Genomic DNA, 17,824 nt, shown 5'->3' on the forward strand with positions numbered 1-17,824 from the left:
AGATAAAATCTATTCAGAGATCAGCTGAGAACCATAGCACTTTTTTACCATATATGTAGGCAGATATCTTCTTGATTTCTTATTATCATATTTAGATATTTATGTAGGTAGGTGGTTTTCCTCAAAGCTTCTTCTCTTGTTCATTTCTGATAACGATCGTAAGATCAAACATTTCGCAAAACTTATTTAAAAATGTGAAATTTATGTGGTATTGGTAACGTTAGAAATTGTTCAATCATTAAAGTGCTAAAAGTGCTCTAGAGTGTTGGAACGTACATGGGACGATAAGTCTATCTTGTACCTCACCTGCATTTATGCTTCCTCTTTGCTTCAATGCTACGAGGAATACACCTAGCGAGAACAGGTAGAACTCTCACCTGTGAAGAGCCTTAGTCAATTGTTCGAAAGATTGCGCCACCGCCTTGCGACCAGTGATACCGAGTTTGAAATCACGGTCGCTTACACATGAAATTATTTATTGGTTTCAAGCCACTTTCACAGACAAAATACTAAACTTTCAATATTAAATTTATTTCCAAACGATACATTTAAATTGACAATTTCTCTAGGATTATATTACATTCACCATACAGAAGAATTTTCAATATTCGAACTCCTCACTTTCTCAAATTCTGCTCAAATTTGATGAGAACTTTTCCTCCGTGGGTTGCCATTCGTCATTATATACCGAATGCATTACACTCGTATCATGATTGCTCGCTACATGATTTGTCGAAGTGACATGACCACTATTGTCCAAATAGTTTGGCTTTGAATCTGTCACATAGCCTCTCGAATCACCTATCGAATCATCAACCTGATACGTTTCAATGTCGTAATTATCGGATTCTGAGCTCGATGATGGTTCCATTTTATCACTGTTTACCACATTAGCGACGTTGTTAGTCAAATATTGGTATTTCTGTGGTTCCACGGTATTACTGGAGTTCCAGTTCAAGTATGTAATATTGGCAATAACAGAAGGATGTCCATAATTCTGATAGGCAATTGAGTCTGTCCTTGATACAAGTTGTTCTGTTTTGAGGGACGAATCTTTCGATTCTGTTGCATATCCTGTTTTCCCAAGATTGCTTGTTATAAACCGCCTTCCGAAGCTGCGACCCCAACCACCGTAACCACCACCACCACCGCCACCGCCTGACGGTGCACCATAGCTCGAAGGCGGTGGAGCACCATAATCGCCTCCACCACCACCATAACCTCCTCCACCTCCACCACCGTAACCTCCTCCACCTCCACCACCGTAACCTCCGCCGCCTCCACCACCATAACCTCCTCCTCCTCCTCCTCCGCCTCCACTAGATTTTGTTAGAAGAACGATTTCTTTGTACTGACCTGAAAATATTAAAGTGATATCGCATTTAATTCATATCGTAATAAAGTTGGCAATTTACAGCAATTCATGATAATGTTGGTAATTTGTAGCATTACCTCCTCCTCCTCCTCCTCCGCCGCCATTGCCTCCTCCTTTCATATACTTTTGCATCAGCATTGCCATGGATATCATTAGGGACATCCCAGCCATCATCATGCCCTTCATCGTCGCTACTCCTGATATTTAGAAATTTGATTAGGTATTTTAGAATGTCGTAAAGAAATAAAGGGCTACAATTTATGCGTTACCCATGAATTTCATTTTGAGCATCATAAGACCAGCCATCATCATTGTCTTACATTTGCCACCTTTGTCTTTGCCGCCTTTGCCTCCTCCTTTGCCTCGCCCTAAAGGAGAGCGTATGTTTTAACTCATTTAGAATCAATTAAGACAACACTTATAATAATGTTAGAAATACTTCAATTATTTTTAAATTTTGTAAAATTGTAAAATCTTGTGTAGAAGAAGCAGTGATGCAAAAATTATTAAACGAATCCTTAGTATTTCTTTCCATAGTTAATATAACATTTAATTATCACTCGTACATCAAGTATTTTGATACAAACCCTCGGAAACAGGAGTTTCGTCAAACATAACATCTATCTGATTTTTTTCTCGGTTCCCATTCCACCTGGGTAGTGTAATTCTTAAAGCAAACGTATCGAAGAAGTCATTGATACTTCGTTCTATAGTGTCACTGCTATCATTCACGGATCTATGGTCGTTAATCATTCTGGTTTTCACTAGTTTAACATCTTGACCCATTAAATAAATCTCGTTTAAGTCCCTAATAGAGTCCAGGAATCGGCCGAGACGTTTCTTCGCGCAGATTAGCGAGAAATCGATGACACAGCGGCCTATGTCTGTCGTTGGGAACTCTGGGAAGTCATCGTCTTTCACAGAATCGTTTTTCAGTGACGGTACCACTCGAATATCCACTCTAAAGCCGTTCCTTCGGAAATCGAGCACTTGTCGACCAGCGTTACTAAAAATTTTAATACAAATATCAAAATTGAATTAACCATCATTTTATTTAATAATTCAACGAAGATTTTATTTCTTCGACTATCGTAGTTATTTCTTTAATTATTTCACTCATCAGAGACTATTGCACGCAAGTTGAATTAACCATCATTTTATTTAATAATTCAACGAAAATTTCATTTCCTCCACCGTTGTAGCTAATTCTTTAATTATTCCACTTAGCAAAAGCTACATAACACTCAATAATGAAATGGGAGCAACGATTACAAAATAAATTTCACAGTACTATTGACGACCGCTGGTCCCAATAATCTTGTACGGATCCACGTTAACGTTGCCATCCGTGTGTGTTCCATTGTTTACTTGATTTCGAACTTGCTTTACGATCGAAAGCACTACAATCGCGACGAATATGGATCTGTGCACTACGTAAATAATCTTCAGCGTTGACATTGCTCGAAACCCGATGATCGATCTCGTACTTTACCGTCAGCAAAGACTGAGTTCCGTCAGATCGTAATCGCTTAAATACAATAGGATTTATGTCATTTGTCAGATTTTTTCAATGCCTTGTCACGATTGCCATTTACTAGGCCGCTAGAAAAATAACATAATAATACGTCTGCCTCGTAGTTTGGTCTTACCGCGGTTCCTAACCTGCGAAACAAGATCCCGCCTTTCGAGATTTCAGGGGCAACTCGATGACTTCCTGCGTGAAGAATAACGAGGGCTCAAGATCTAGTCTATAGAACTGAAATATTTTTTTGTCGGCTATTCGAAAGTTGTTAGCGTCCGCTGAGTGATGGTTGAAAGAATCTAGAATGTTTAGAGGAAGTGGTATGTACGTTGCTGTTCAAAAGTCTTAGGATAATTTAATTTATTTTTTATAAAAATGTAGTGTATTTGATGCAGATTGTGAATTTTAAATTATATGTATTTTTTAGTAGTATCGTTAATTGATTAGCTACTTTCTTTGTCATATAAAGTATGTTGATTATAATTTTTAGTTCACTTTTTCTTTAATTTCGAAATAAATAATAATTAACTCGTGGATGTTTGCACATATTTGAGTTAAATCGGGATATCTGAAGAAAACCAAAAGAAATGAAAGATCTCTATCCTTCGAAACGAGGTGACTCACTTGTGTATGTTAAAAAATTCCTTTCTATTCCTTCTCAATAAGGAACGTTCGAATCCGATTACATTTGTTGGCTGCACCTGAGAAATTATGACCGTGCGCACCTCGATGACCAGAGAATGTCTAGGTAGCCTAACGTACGCGCCTAGAAGCGGACGACCTTGTTTCGCATCAATTTAATTGAGTAACCATTCGTCTCGTAATTACGATGCGACACATATAATTTTCTTTGCAGCAGACCGAGCAAAGAGCTGTCTTTATTTTGCGCAAACTGCTACTTGATTCCAGCCACCTTTTCTTCCACTATAATCTATCATATAGTGAATCAAACAGAAGAAAGATTCGTCATAAATCTTCAGAAATCATAGTTGGTTCCTTTCGTGAAACGTAATGCGATCTTATAAGAACGACAGGGCCAGGGAGCTTCTTAAAAACGTGATTTATTAAAACTTTACACTGCGCATAAATACATATAAATAACAAGAAGGAGAAATCATGTACATGATACGAAAATGGTCCATGTGCAACGACGACCAGCTCGAGCCGTGTGACCGTGGGGAGTAGAGGTACGTGGGAGCATGCTTGGCAAATAAATACCTACGAATCTACGAATATAAATTGGTGATGGTGGTGATGGTGATGGTGGAGAGACGGGGCGATGAAATGAGACCAGGCGATGTGACTGAAGTGACGGACAGAGGCGCGAGCAACAAGAAAGCGAAACGAAGTTAAAGATGGGAGAGACGTGAAGGAGGAGTAGGAGAAATATAGTTGATGGCAGTGGAGAGCGTGATGAAGAGGTGGAGGTGGAGTAGGAGCTAGATACAGATTGAAAGGAACCGTGAAGTGTGAAAAGAGGATAAACGGAAACAAAGTGGACTCGGTGAGGTAGAGACGTGCTACTAGATCTCTCGCGTGCCACCAGCTGCTCCTCGCTGGCGGCTCCTCCGATCACGAGTTCGTTAATTTTGCCGGAATAGCGATCGACGATCCCGCGCGTTGCCATATTTCAGAACGGCCTGCTGGACGCTGTCGTGGATCGTGTCCAAGGATCTCCCGTATCCGGAATGTCCATAGCCGTGGCCGTGGTGCTCCTCGGAGCTGTGAGTATGAGAACTCGAGTATACGGGTTTACTGACAATCTCGTAGGTAGTCTTCTTTTCGCCACCACCGGCCAAAGATTTCAAACCAACGATGGCTGATAACATGAGGGCCATCAGGCCAGTCATCAGAGCTTTTCCGGCGAGTAGGGCGAGGGCACCGAAACCGATAGCGCCGAGGGTACCCTTCATCATCATCAGACCAGCAAATAAACCATTCATACCGCCCTTCTCCTTCTTACGTCCTATATGATGATCAATGAAATCGTTATCATGTGTTTTCATTCACGATAATCTTAATCTCTCTCTAAGAAGAGTAATTCCTTACCAGTTCCGACACTTTGTCCACCGCCAAGGCCAAGTTGAGCCAACGTTTCCTCGTTAAAATTCCTAGCAGCCTCGAAGGTCCTGGGGTCGAACAATTTGATGGATATCGAGTGGCTGTTCAGGTAGCTTCCGACCTTGTGAACCAGATACGCGTCCAGTCTCTTCTCCACGTCGTTAGGGAAATCCCTAGCCAGATTGGCGACAACCTCGGAAGCTGGCATACTGGCAGAACTATTTTCTTTGATCACCGACACTCCCGGTAGGATATTGATGTCTTCCTGTTCAGATAATCTATCCAGGAAGGACACCACGTCTAGTTTCAGGCAAGTGGCACTGTAGGACTTGCCACAATCCTTGCTCAGAGTAGAGGCTAGAGTCTCCGGAGATTCCTCAACCATTTGTTTCGAGGTACGTCTCTCGATCTCGCCGACAACGGAGCCGACGAGAAGAAGAGGAAGCAGCAGCAGCAACAGGGCCTGCTGACGATAGACCGACGACTGACCGAATACCGCAAATCCCTTCATCGTGCTGCGCGAATTATACGACGTTTCTGAACCCGGACGCGACAAACTCTGATCTTAAAGAGATCCTGCTGGAGAAGGTCCGGCGGTTGGGATAAACGGCGTAAAACGGACTTGTTGCACGTGGTTAGGATTCGATCTGCTGACTGAAGCTGACGGACGAGACGCGTACCGTGCACTGGACATACCCTCGGATAGTTGCAGTATATATAGAGCGAGTCACCGGGTAGTCCTTTTTCCTTTTTGCCTTTCGGCCGTTCCATACATTCTCCTAAGTCGAGAGCAACGCGCCGGCGACGGTGTGCTCTCTTCTTTCACGGTGGTCCAAGAGAGGAGGCGAGGGGCTCTCTCGCGTCCACCACCGCCGCTGCCTTGTTCGTACGCGGCGAGAGGGAGCGTCAAATAGAGCGGAGAATTCGAATCTCTGTCGAATTTGCGGAAAAAAAAAGGATACCGGAGACGTTCTAATGAGAGCGAAGCCTCGTGATCTTGGACTTCCATTCAATTGTCGCCACGGAATCATCTCAGTGAATTCGCTCAGTGGTCATTGTGGATGCTGCTCGGCCAAACTTTCTTCGATATCGATTCCGTTTGCTCTAGAAATCGTTACACTCGCAATCTGGATTCAGAAAGTACTCGTATCGCGCTTCGTACGCTGATCACAGGGAATTATAGACAGCTGTTAAAAGATGGAGTGGATTCTTCCTGCATCGATAATTCCGTCACGTTTAATTATATTTATGAAGTAAATCAACATCTGTATCACTAGTTGTTAAAGTTTAATTCATAGTTTTACTGGGAAAAAGTAGCTCCTGTATCTATGGACATATATTTCAGCTCGTTTGATCGATTGGATATTGCTAGCAGTGATTTTTTTCGTACTCAAACGTACAGATCAATCGAATAAGCTAGGATCGCAGATCGTCTGTGGCCGATGGCGACAGTGACGACCCGACATGAACCACTTTCGATCTCGACGACGAAATCGAGGCGGTCGATGGTCGGACAAAATCGAGCCTCCATATCCGGCTATGCGAAGAGCATCTGAATATTTAAGAAAACTACAAAGGGAGAGGGAAATCACGGAGTATTATTTCCCTCGACTAAGCGAAACGAGACGGAGCAGGCCTACTTTAAATTAGCCCAGTTAACTCGCGGGAGATCGGATTTTCGCGCCACGCTCGAACGACAGCGCAACAGACGGATCTGACGGCGAGAAAGTGCGCGGTCAATTTTCACAGGATCCACGCGCGAGAGATGCATCCAACGTTTACTACGCTTTGGAAATCGCGTGGCCACTTACGCGTTCGAGGAACTTGCATGACTTTAGACTCCATATAGTCTGTTCGATTTTATCGAACTTTTGTGGGTCAATCGCGTGGCGATGGTTAAGAATATTGGTTTCTTGAATGATTTCGAAGAAAAGGAATTGAAAATAACAAAGAAGATACAGTACGAAGAATAGAATAAAATAGCAATATTTATATTATTGCACGTTAATTTTTTTATGATCGACATAATCTTGATTATAATCCTGAATATAATCTTGATTGAGTAAAGGTATCTCTTCCAAGTAATTGATAATTGAAGGAAGGACAAGTTTGGATAAATCGATTTCTATTTTGAAAATAAAGGAGAATCATCGCTCCGAGCTACTGAAAATAAATTCCGATAAAAGTCAGAGATACGTATTTGATCAAGTTTCACCAAACATTGAGAGCTTCTCATCGTCGCATTCGAACTAAAGTGTTACATTTACGCGGCCGCACGCGAACTCGAGAAAAATTCCAGGCTGCGCATTCCGTTGAAATTATTTATCGTCAATAGGGCATGCAGTTTCGAGCGTGGTGAATTCGCGGCGTGAACACCGCGTAAGGCGTTCATGGACGTTTCGTACGGCCGAAACGATGCGCTCGCATGCTCGACCAGCAGGTGTGTCGGAAAGGAGAGGATTAGCCTTCTTTTCCAGGTATCTATTTCGCTACTTGTTACTTCCTTTTACCGCAACGCCTTCCTTTCGTTAATAATCGCGCGATCTCCGGTGAGCTACTCTTGTTTCGATCCGGCGCAGAGTCGGCCAGTGGCTCTGTCCTTTGCGACCGTAGTCTATCGAATCGTATAAGTTCCCATAACATATCATATTCTTTCAAATTTACAGTAAAACTCTATTTTAGACAGTTGGCTGAAAAGTGAAACCCCATTTTAAACAGTTGAGACGATTGGCGTGAAATTTGTTTAAGAGCTTGCAAAAGTTTAAACGTATAATATCGATATTGGTAGAGTTAATGGGAAATGTCGTGTTACAATGTTACGGTTTGCCGATTAGATTTGATACTTGATTTTCATCGATCGATCCTGGTCATGCCTTTCCAATCACCGGCAAGTACCGAACGTACGCGAACTGTGCCGCAAGTGAAACGTGAATGGGCGCTCCTCCTGTTTCCCATAACTGTTCCTGATATACTGTTACTATCCTTTTAATACATTTAATACGTAACTCGAACGAGTATATCGAACATCGGCCGAATTTCCTCGACGGTGTCGATCGCGCATTATTAAATCTTTTTGTCCTCGACAACCTTCTGTTGGAGAGTCACGCTGAACAAAAAGTTATAACAAATAGAAACGACATTTCCTACTCTACTTTCCAGAATCCGCGAAAGCGAAAATTAAAACCATTTGACGATTTTACGATCGATTTGCAATTTTATAAGCGTCCTTAATTCTCTGGCCAAGTTTCTACGACCATCATCCGAATGATATAACAGAATTTGCCAGCTTTCGACCGCTTGAATTATCGAAATATCGTACGACAAATATGAAATAAGTTGGACGAATTAGTTGGAAAACTAATAAGTGGAAGGTTTTCAACTTCGTAATAATTAACATGGAAATCAGAGAAAACAACCGATTAAAGCGATCGAGTTGTCCATTCAGTGGATAGCTGTTCGATTTTACTCCACTGTCCCTGTCAATGCCACAATTGGGACAGATCTTGTTTCCGATTTCTTCATACGATTCTGTTTTGTACGTGTTTAGTCGCTGGATTCGATTCAACGCGTTGTACATTGGAAACGGTGAACGTAATTACATGGCATTTGCCGATTGATCGCGCGCGGTTAGCCCATTTTCGTTTCGAAAATCGAGATGGACGTTGAGAAAGTCGCTATTAGTCGCTAATGCACATGGACCACGAGAATTCTCGTAAGATCCACTGGAGATCCTCGAAGGAAACGGCCCGATCGTTTCCCGGCCAGGATCGCCGGTGAACGGCGCGTTATTTGGAAAACCGTGTCGCTTGGAACGAAGAGCGACCGCGTGTCTGACCAGGACGGATCGCTTTATTGTTCCGTTCGGAATTGGGCAATTTGCGATTTGCGTAGTCCTTATGGATTTGGAACTTTCAATCCTCTGCATGCAGGAGAACGTGCTGATAGTACTTTTTGTAATATCGTTTTTGTTGATATTTTTTGTTTTTTTCTTCGTTCCAAGCTTTTACTTGAGATACGAAACTTTCATACAGACGTATTTGCAGTATTGTAAATTTTCAAAACATACGGGAGCCCCGATTTGTCTGAAAACATTCGATGTTCGACATTCGTACGTTGAAGAGCAATTCAGGCTTGAAAACTGTTTACAGTATTAAAAGCCTGCAATATTTTGGACATTTCTAATTCCAGAAGCTTGCAATTGATTAAATTTGCTTCACCAGAATAACATTCCAAAGTAGAATATGGATTAGGTGAAACTATCCTTTAATCCACCTTTATTTTATATTAATATGCTCTCATTGTGATTTACACAAATATCGTGTAGTTTCTTTAAACCGTACACCTTCTCAGGCTGTTCATGCGCACGTGCATTCGGTTAGTTTAATGTTCTCAAGTTTGTTGAACGCATTTGCGTTATCGAACCGTGGGTCAGACGGTACAAAAAAAGTCCGAGGTACATCGACAGCGACTGATGCCGGTTGCTGGCCGAGTGGCTGCGTAGACCTCATTAATTCGACACAGAGCACCCGTTATGCGCTCAAAATGCATCGTGCGCGATCATACTTTCGCATTTTTTCAAAGTCAATTTGTAAACGTCATGAGTTTCCCGTTCATATCTAGCCATTGTCCGAGCGATCGTTCTGGTATCTACATTTTAAATATTCAGCAATGAAAGCATTGAAAGATCAAGTTTACCGAAATCTCTTGAAAGTTACGAGGATTTAGCCTGAAACTATTTTTATGATAGTTCGTAGAATGATGCGAAGTGTGTTAATTGAAAGGACTTCGATATAGTATACTTTAAATCGTTTGCTCACTTTACTTATCAGAGAAAATCTTGCTTTTTTGAGAGATATATACATGACTAGTATGTTTTAAATAAAACTTTTAACGAATTAAAAAATCACGGTTAATAAACTTTTTATCGACTTCGGAAATCAACAAAGAGCATTCAGAAATATTTCAATCAACTTCTGAACTCGACAAAGGAAGAGAAGCAAACTCACTCTTAAACCAAGACATTTATAACAAAACCAATCTTCGATAAAAATGAAACAACAAGTTCATTAAATTAACCTTTTCCTACTGAAGATAGAGAAGAGAAGATTTAAGAGAGAGGAGACTTTGTAAAATACTCCAAGTATGTATTCTTATCGATTTCCCGAAATACTTCCAAAGAACTTTAAAATGCCCGGTGGTAATCAAATTTATCAACAAAACCGTAACCCAGCATTCGACTCATTAACTTCTTTTCGCCTCGAGTTCTCCATTCTCTTGACAGTGCTGTCCTCTCGATCGGCTTGTATATACCCAAGGTTTCTGCCCTCTCCACGCAACCTAATCACAACTGATACCGTTACTCGCCGTCTCTCCACTCTGAATGGGGGGAGGCAATGATCGCTCGACGAAGAGGGGAGAACGCAAGGTGGGAGTCCACGTGGAGGTAATGACCCAGTGCCCTTGATCCTGAGAATTCACCCAGGGGGAAGCAGAAATGGCCAATCACCAGCTCGGCCACTTTTCCCACCTTTCCTGTCACAGTGACCCCGATTCCTTCCTGTTCCTACTCCCCTACCTCTTCCTTTCTCCCCACCTGTCGTTCTCTCTCCACCGTGCGCGTCGCACGACTCCTATTTGGGTCGTTAGCCTTCCCCGTCTCCGTGATAACCTGCTTTACCTCGGCGGTTATAGATTTCCAATTATTTATTTAATTATTTTAACTGTCAATGGCTGTCCGCTCCAGCGGAGAGAGGAAAGTGCATCGATGTGTTCGATGGTTCACGTATTCGAACACTCGTGGAAAATTCGAGGAATGAGAATAACGAAAAACACGAAGATTAGGAAGGGTGGAAATTAAAAGAAAGCGCAAGATCGTAGAAACGAAAGGACGCGATGTCTTTATTCAACACAATGGGAGTAATAGAGAGGAGATAATAAATAAAATGAAGGGATGAGAAGATGAATCTTAACTTGAAGACCGAATTTAAGGGATGTCTTGGTAGGGATACTGCTCAGGCCCGAATTCCGGGGCCCACCCTCTGTACGGTTGATTCACTTCTTCCTGTGACCTGTGCCAATGTTCGTGGTGAACTTCAGGTTTTACTATTCCGTACGAGACCCTGGTGGGATAGGAGGGTGGTGGTGGTGTTAGTAGAGCCTTGAGAGCGACCGCCCCGGAGAGAAGAAGGGACAGTAGACCTGCACCGAGTCCCTTGATGCCTATCAGACCGATCAGAGTGATGGCAATAGGAAGGACGATCATGGCTTTGAGTTTGAGAGCCAGTAGTAACGGCAACACGATCTTCTTCAGCTTGGTTCGGGCTGGAACGAAAGCGAAACGATGCAAAATCTAAAATCCACGTAATCGTCGTACATTACTTTTATCGTAGATACTCCGTAGATCTTAGAAATTTGTTAACAAATACAAAAATAATAAGAAGAAATTGAACAAAAAAGAACAAAAGTGTTCATTAATGCGTGTCGACGAATTTGATGGATCCGATGAATCGTCAAGTGAAATTCATCAAGCTGATCAGACTGCGAATCTGGAAGGGGTATCTAGAAGCCTCTAATGGCCATTTATCGGCTATCTACTTTCTTCGACATGTGGCACTCTCGTTCAAGGTCCTCGTTCGTCGTGTTCTTCAGGCAGCTGTCCCAGAAACCCGGAATCCCATCGATGGCCCACTTTATCTCAATCCCTGCCACACTAACGTTTTCGCGGATGCAGAGGAAGTGGGACGCGTCTTCGTGGCTTTCTATGCTCGACGCACTGCTACTTTCCTCCCTCCATTCTTCATCGCGTTCCAAGCGTTTATTCCTTGCGTGGGGAACGCAGGATACATCCCGACGACTCAGTTCGGGGAGAAGAAAAAATTTGTGAAAACTTCGAGGCGCGTAAAAGAGGCCGAGAAAAAGAGCAGCAGGCAGAGGCGTTGGTTCGTCGACGAAGCCAATCGGAAACATCGCCATCTGAAGTCCCACTTTACGACCAATCGTTCCTCGTCTTCGTGGCTTACTTCCATCGTATTGGAGAGAGTTTAGAAAGGCGAAGTACTATAAGTTCGTGGCCGTGGTCCAGTCGATTCACAGCAGCGATTCGACGCGACGGAGATCCACTTGTCTTGACGTTGAAGTATAAAAGTGTCTCCTGGAATTTAGTTCCTCCTCGAGATCACTTCGGGAAATCATGAATATTTCCCCTTTCTTTCAGTGTTTTACGCTTTGGTAGTCGAGAGAGTGAGTCTCGAATGCTGAAGATGTTAATGTAGGCTAAAGGAGAGATCGAAGGAATACTTGTAATAGAAAGTTTCTTCGATCTTTCTTCGTGATAGATTCTTACTTCTGTTGTCTGTTTTTGATTGGTTCTTTTTCGAGCAAAAGCTTCGTACCTCTTGCACGATTTAAGTGAATTTTCGTTTTCTTCTTGGGACATAGTCTCCTTTTCTCTGTAGATTTTTCGATGATTAAAAGAGATTGAAAAAAAGCTGTAGAATTTAGCACATCGTGAACATCGTAAACAGTACATGTGTCCAAGCTCGATCTACGATCGAAATCTTTAGAATTACAATCAAGATTGATGTTCATCGCGACTGCAAAAGTTGATTACCAATATTTAAAGAGTTATATAATTAGAATTTCGCCTAGAAAGTAATCAAATACTTCTAATAACCTTCATACCAATACTGAAAAAGTTTCATACAATCAAAATTATACTTAAACCTCACCGTTTCGAAGCAAAATGACGTTTGGAAACATTAAATTTCTTCAACCAACTTAAAAGTCTTTTAACATATTTTCTAAAAAATTAATTTTACCTTCAGAAGCTCCTGTAGTCAGACCTCTAAGGCCAATCTCCATGTCCTTCTGTCCCATAGCTCTGCCAAACATGTCGGCAGAAGATCCATCGCTTGGTAGATGTACATGAATTTTCCTGTTCCTCAAGAACTGTTCGATCTTGCTCACTAGAGGGTCCTGACTAGCTCTTGCAGCCTCTTCATCTTCCACAATGTCTACCTTCTCCAAAGTGATCATATCACCGTAGATCTTGATGGTGTCCCTTTTATTCAGTTCGTCCATCGTCTTGGTTAGGCTGATCTCCACGCTTCTGGCGTCTTCAGCCGCGACGATGGCGATCGAAAACAACGCCAATATCGCGATCAATGATTTCATCATGATGATCGATTGAACTGGACGGACACGAGGATTTTGACTGTTTGTCTCGAGGTCAATTTTTCTTTTATACTTCGACTCGTGATCGATGGTGGGGTCGGTTTGAACCATTTGGCAAGCGACGTGCAAGGGCTGTGGTGTCAAGAATTTTAATTTCGGCGTCTCACCGGCTAGCCACTGCACAACGCGTACATTTTCGTGACGTATCGTCTAACGATAGAAATTAATTTTCCTTTTCAGCGAGATCACTTTCGAGCGATCTATCAACTTCGTCTATGATCTGTGTTTAAATTAGACTTTAATCAACTGAAAGTAAAAATCGATGGAATACTAATTTTATTACTTCCACGAGTGATATAAGTTTGACAGTTATTGTACTGAAGCCGTCGAATACCAATTTTATTAAACTTTAATAACCACTTTTTGCGTTCGAATTAAATTTTAATCGACTGATAAAGGAATCGATGAATTACAGATTTTACTACTTGTTGGAGTGGTAAAAATTCAACAACAGTACTGTTCATTTTTAAAGTGCGAGAAATATAAACGTGAAACACAGGTTTGTAGAAACCTTGAGGATAAATAGCTGTTAACTAGAATGGACTGTCTTTAGAGTGATTGAAACCTGGAAAAAGTTGAAGGTTTGTCAAAGGTGCGACTGATTTGTTTTGGAGGAAAGTAGGAAGTTTTCTTTCAAGCATTTCATTTACCAAAGAGAAAAGTTGGAAATTACAAGCGTGATTTATTCGAGAAGTGGGACCAATCCGTGGAACTGTTGTTCCTCGTTCAAACTGTAAAACTCTCTCTAAATTCTGTCCACGAAGCGGTAAGGGACAGAAGACAGTATCGTACTTCAGCGTACAATGGAACGTCTCGTTTCTGGAGTTGGAAGAATAAAAGGGAGGCGCCGAAACGAGCGTTCCTTTGTCAAGTTGACACAATGGCGTGTTTCCACGACCAGAATCCGCTCTTTCAATCGTGGCTTCGACAATGACAGAGCCACTCCCGCGTGTTTCTCGCGGTACATCATATTCACGTGACAGTTGGTAATAAGTTCTTCGGTGAAAATTAGATTTCCGTGTCTGTTCGCGCGTGTGACACGGAACGGCATGCAGAACCGACTGTCGTGTCCCGAATCTGTTTTCGGTCGGAAGTGGGAGAAGGAGAGAGAAAGAAGGAGAGAAAGGAATGGAAGGATAAGCGAAGAAAGAGGAAAGAGAAGGCGCAAAAATAGGGTACAACCGCGGTGGGAGTGCAAACGAAATGGTATGTCCGATCGGAATCGCATATGAGCCAGACCGATTGTCGGCTCGATCGACGATCATGTCGATATTTCGCGCGCAGGGCAAACACTAATCACGTACATACCGTTTTCTATGCACCTTCTCTGCCTTGCGTCGCTCGCACATGCATAAATAATCTCTTTAAATTAGAAATCGTCTTTCCTTTCGATCTAACACTCGATCCCAGTTGGTTAAAGAGATGAAAACTGATAAACGAACCTCTCAGAAGACAAAATGACCAACACCACCTTCGTAAGTGTCACAATTTGATTGTTCAGCTACACGATTAATCGTCGATTCTCAAGAAACGATTGACTTACTTTCGCTTGTTGTATTCTATTTAGCTATTCGCATATGACATAAATGATAGCAAATTCCAAGATGAATTTTCAAAAACGATGCTTGTAACGTTATTACTTTTCTCTACTTTCCAATTCTGAAATCGGTTATATCGAACTATTGAAATTTTGCAGCTTTCTCAGTGACTTTCAAGTGATTCAAATACACGACAAGTATGTGATAGACAATCTGCAATAGTACAAATAATTTATTAATACAAAGGATTATTAATAATTTACTCGGTCCATAAGTTATTCGCTTAAATATTAATCTAACAGTCGAGAACGAGTCTAGCGAGTATTACACGCACTAGATTCGAGAGATATGGCCCCCAGGTAGCCTGGAGTCTTTCGTTTCTCATAAACGTAGACTCAGGATCGTCGTTTCAATTGGTTTCGTTCGTGATCGGCGCCTGCGCAGAGTATGCCATCGAATGGGCGTCTATTTTTCCATTTTCAGCGTCGAAACTTCTCTTGTAGTAGCCCTGAGGTTGAACACCTGCTGCGACATTGGCTGCCCAGCCTTGGTTGGCGTTGTCAAACCATCCAGTCGATGGTTGAGGGTTCTTGCTGAAGAAACTAGTAGCTCCAGAATTGCTGCTGCCAAATAATCTCTGGAAAGCCAACACTCCAGCTAGCAGAAGGGCTATTTTGCCCACGAAAAGGGCCTTCATGACCAGGAGACCAAGACTTCCGAGGAGAATTGGGATTAGGGCAAACAATTTTATTCCTGCGGCGGCGATCAGAGGAAGTGCCATTTTCTTTATTTTGGCGCGACCTGGAAACAAGAGTTACGGAGTGAAAATTAATTTCGGTAGCGGAGATATCTCTAATTTAAAAGAGGTGAAATAGACATTTCGAAACTTTGCTTTAATAGATAAATTTTAAGTTGAAGCATCGAATTTAGAGAACAATGGATAATCGTAGAAAAGTAGATTTGGAAGTTTTATTCTAAATTAGAATTATTTTAATGCGAAAATCTAAAAGAGAAAATTTTAAGCAATTTTATCTCAATAGAAAGATTGAAATGCGTATATTCTCAATGTAGGAGTTGCTAAACGATCTAAAAGTAATGATATCACCATTCTTTAAAAAATTGCGAATATATTCCCTGTATATTTCATATGTTTTGCTTAAAAATCGAATACCACAGTACTAAAAATGAAACTTCACTTCCTCGAAATTTAATCTGTAAACGGAACATTGAAGAATAAGAAGACACGAAAGACAACATAACAAATGAAGCATATTTGCTCACGTCACTTAGCTACCCGATCCTAAGTGTCGCTAATTAATAGCCTGCGTGTTATCAAGCGCAGTGAGCCCCTTTTTTTCTCTCTCTGGAGGCGATGTATAATTTCAGAAGGAAAGCGAATGGAGGAGGTAGTGCGCGAGGAACGGGTTTATCCGGAACAGGTTACCGCGGCGCGTATAGATATCACGAAGGTGAAAGGCGCGGTGAACAGTTTATTCGTTCATACCGGTGACGCGTCGGGGCGTCATCAAGGTGGGAAAGATTACGTAATAGAAGCATCTCTATCATAGCGCAAGATAGAAAGTTACCTTCATCCAGAGCGCGGGATATCGAGCCCTCCTCGGGCATGCTCAGCTTCAAACTATGGGACTTCATAAACGACAGGGCTGATTCTACCAGCATAGTGGCGAGCTTAATGGCCCTGTCCGACATGTCTCTTGGTAATTCATTCATAATATCGACCTCCGTCTTCAAATCTTTTCCGCTACGTTCCACTAAGAAGAAGAATGACATATAAAACTTCAAGGAACTCAACGATGTTTGTTTGAATGTCAAAATTTGCAAATCGTAAAATAGATTAGATACAATTTATGTGACATTATCAAGGGATTAAACTTCCAAGAACCAAGTAGCTATAAATTTAAGCAACTCTGCGAAGGACTTAAAAAATGTTAGACAGAATTGAACTTAAACTTACTCGGTGTTTCCCTCACGAACTTCACACCATCGATGATCTCGATGTCGCTAGACCTGGCGGCTCTATCCAGCGCGCTGACGGTCTTGACGAACATGCAGCTAAACAGCGCGTTCTCTTGCTCGAAGCAATCGAGATTCCTGTTGAGCTCAATGTTGTTAAGTTCCGGCGTGGGCACAGCCACGGCGGATGTAGCGAAAAGACACAGTATCACTATTTTGTTCATCTTTTGTGTCTGATCCAACGTGTTAACCGATAATTGCAAAGAAAACGTATTGAAGAGGATCGAGCACGTCCCTCGGAAAATTTTCGGAGCAAAGTGTGATCTGACCCTCCGTAGCTTCTATCTTTATAGGTCTTCACCAGCTGGGACCCTCCCCAATATCCCCACTCTAACCGATGACGCATGTGACGACGACAAACGACTAAGACACACAAGGCGTCATCGCTGGTACATGTCGTTGCCCACCTCTCCGTCAGAAGAAACTTTCTTCAACAATTTTTTAAACAAACGACCGACCACTTCCATGGATCAGCGGAGTAGTTGAAGCTGGGCGGACCTTAGCATCGGCGATCCCTGATATTAGTGGCCCAGCAAGATTCTAAGAATTAGGTTAGTAGGGGAGACGAAGACGTTATAGACGAAGGGATTTCGATGGTCCATCGATGCACCTCGAAATGAATTATATTAATACCATGGTATAAACGAAGAGAAGCTGAATTCTTTGAGGGAAAATCATTGTTTTAATAATTATAGCAAAAATTAGGCTCATAGTTTTATTAATTATTGGAAAAATAATACAAGAGATTCCTATTTTGTATATCCAAATAATTCTAACAACCTTTCTCGAACTTATCCACCTCTGAGAAATTAAGTTGCATCGGTATTACTCTTTAAATTTTGTGATATGTGTATATTGTATATTGTATATTATTAATATAAATTGCAAAGACGTCAGACGGTTATAGTGTACCCATCGATAAGTTACCGTCTTTAACGTCGAGAACACGTTTGATCGAGATTCTGCGCATATAATTCACCTTAATCTTCTCAGGCATTCAGTAAATTCTATTCTCTAAATATTCCTACAACTGGAAAATCTTCCATGATCGAGATCGATGTC

At 41.8% G+C, this 17,824-nt stretch overlaps 5 protein-coding genes across 5 annotated transcripts; all 5 read right to left on the minus strand.

Moving 5' to 3' along the window:
* Positions 1 to 625: 625 nt before the first annotated feature.
* On the minus strand, positions 626 to 1,382 carry LOC117233932 (keratin, type II cytoskeletal 1-like). Its single transcript, XM_033494671.1, has 2 exons — positions 1,357 to 1,382; positions 626 to 1,319 (listed from the first exon to the last, which is right to left on the minus strand). The coding sequence occupies exons 1-2, from the start codon at positions 1,380 to 1,382 to the stop codon at positions 626 to 628; spliced, it is 720 nt and encodes a 239-aa protein (XP_033350562.1).
* Positions 1,282 to 2,833, minus strand: LOC117233955. Its single transcript, XM_033494696.1, has 4 exons — positions 2,667 to 2,833; positions 1,963 to 2,381; positions 1,645 to 1,743; positions 1,282 to 1,572 (listed from the first exon to the last, which is right to left on the minus strand). Exons 1-4 carry the CDS (start codon positions 2,831 to 2,833, stop codon positions 1,412 to 1,414), a joined length of 846 nt encoding a protein of 281 aa, XP_033350587.1. The 3' UTR covers positions 1,282 to 1,411.
* Positions 2,834 to 3,938: 1,105 nt separating this feature from the next.
* LOC117233981 lies at positions 3,939 to 6,290 on the minus strand. Its single transcript, XM_033494732.1, has 2 exons — positions 4,947 to 6,290; positions 3,939 to 4,863 (listed from the first exon to the last, which is right to left on the minus strand). The coding sequence occupies exons 1-2, from the start codon at positions 5,467 to 5,469 to the stop codon at positions 4,481 to 4,483; spliced, it is 906 nt and encodes a 301-aa protein (XP_033350623.1). The 5' UTR covers positions 5,470 to 6,290; the 3' UTR covers positions 3,939 to 4,480.
* Positions 6,291 to 9,213: 2,923 nt separating this feature from the next.
* LOC117233963 lies at positions 9,214 to 14,223 on the minus strand. The gene is made up of 2 exons (XM_033494705.1): positions 12,776 to 14,223; positions 9,214 to 11,279 (listed from the first exon to the last, which is right to left on the minus strand). Exons 1-2 carry the CDS (start codon positions 13,239 to 13,241, stop codon positions 10,942 to 10,944), a joined length of 804 nt encoding a protein of 267 aa, XP_033350596.1. The 5' UTR covers positions 13,242 to 14,223; the 3' UTR covers positions 9,214 to 10,941.
* Positions 14,224 to 14,942: 719 nt separating this feature from the next.
* On the minus strand, positions 14,943 to 17,802 carry LOC117233960. Its single transcript, XM_033494703.1, has 3 exons — positions 16,704 to 17,802; positions 16,315 to 16,500; positions 14,943 to 15,529 (listed from the first exon to the last, which is right to left on the minus strand). Exons 1-3 carry the CDS (start codon positions 16,924 to 16,926, stop codon positions 15,138 to 15,140), a joined length of 801 nt encoding a protein of 266 aa, XP_033350594.1. The 5' UTR covers positions 16,927 to 17,802; the 3' UTR covers positions 14,943 to 15,137.
* Between the last annotated feature and the right edge of the window lie 22 nt (positions 17,803 to 17,824).

The sequence above is a fragment of the Bombus vosnesenskii genome, unplaced genomic scaffold (genome assembly GCF_011952255.1).
Source record: "Bombus vosnesenskii isolate JDL3184/JDL3185 unplaced genomic scaffold, Bvos_JDL3184-5_v1.1 scf7180000013301, whole genome shotgun sequence".
Classification (NCBI taxonomy): Eukaryota; Metazoa; Arthropoda; class Insecta; order Hymenoptera; family Apidae; genus Bombus; species Bombus vosnesenskii.

Bases quoted from the DNA above. Each gene is read 5' to 3' on its own strand.
- LOC117233932 (XM_033494671.1), bottom strand. From the start codon at position 1,382: ATGCGATATCACTTTAATATTTTCAG. The intron at 1,320-1,356 runs GTCAGTACAAAG...AACAAAATCTAG, and splicing joins TATCACTTTAATATTTTCAG to TGGAGGCGGAGGAGGAGGAG.
- LOC117233960 (XM_033494703.1), bottom strand. From the start codon at position 16,926: ATGAACAAAATAGTGATACTGTGTCTTTTCGCTACATCCGCCGTGGCT. The intron at 16,501-16,703 runs GTAAGTTTAAGT...TCTTCTTCTTAG, and splicing joins GTTCGTGAGGGAAACACCGA to TGGAACGTAGCGGAAAAGAT. The intron at 15,530-16,314 runs GTAACTTTCTAT...TCTTGTTTCCAG, and splicing joins ATCCCGCGCTCTGGATGAAG to GTCGCGCCAAAATAAAGAAA.
- LOC117233963 (XM_033494705.1), bottom strand. From the start codon at position 13,241: ATGGTTCAAACCGACCCCACCATCGATCACGAGTCGAAGTATAAAAGA. The intron at 11,280-12,775 runs GTAAAATTAATT...CTTTCGTTCCAG, and splicing joins GACTACAGGAGCTTCTGAAG to CCCGAACCAAGCTGAAGAAG.
- LOC117233955 (XM_033494696.1), bottom strand. From the start codon at position 2,833: ATGTCAACGCTGAAGATTATTTACGTAGTGCACAGATCCATATTCGTC. The intron at 2,382-2,666 runs GTACTGTGAAAT...TAAAATTTTTAG, and splicing joins GGGACCAGCGGTCGTCAATA to TAACGCTGGTCGACAAGTGC. The intron at 1,744-1,962 runs GTTTGTATCAAA...GCTCTCCTTTAG, and splicing joins CGAAACTCCTGTTTCCGAGG to GGCGAGGCAAAGGAGGAGGC.
- LOC117233981 (XM_033494732.1), bottom strand. From the start codon at position 5,469: ATGAAGGGATTTGCGGTATTCGGTCAGTCGTCGGTCTATCGTCAGCAG. The intron at 4,864-4,946 runs GTAAGGAATTAC...ATCATCATATAG, and splicing joins TGGACAAAGTGTCGGAACTG to GACGTAAGAAGGAGAAGGGC.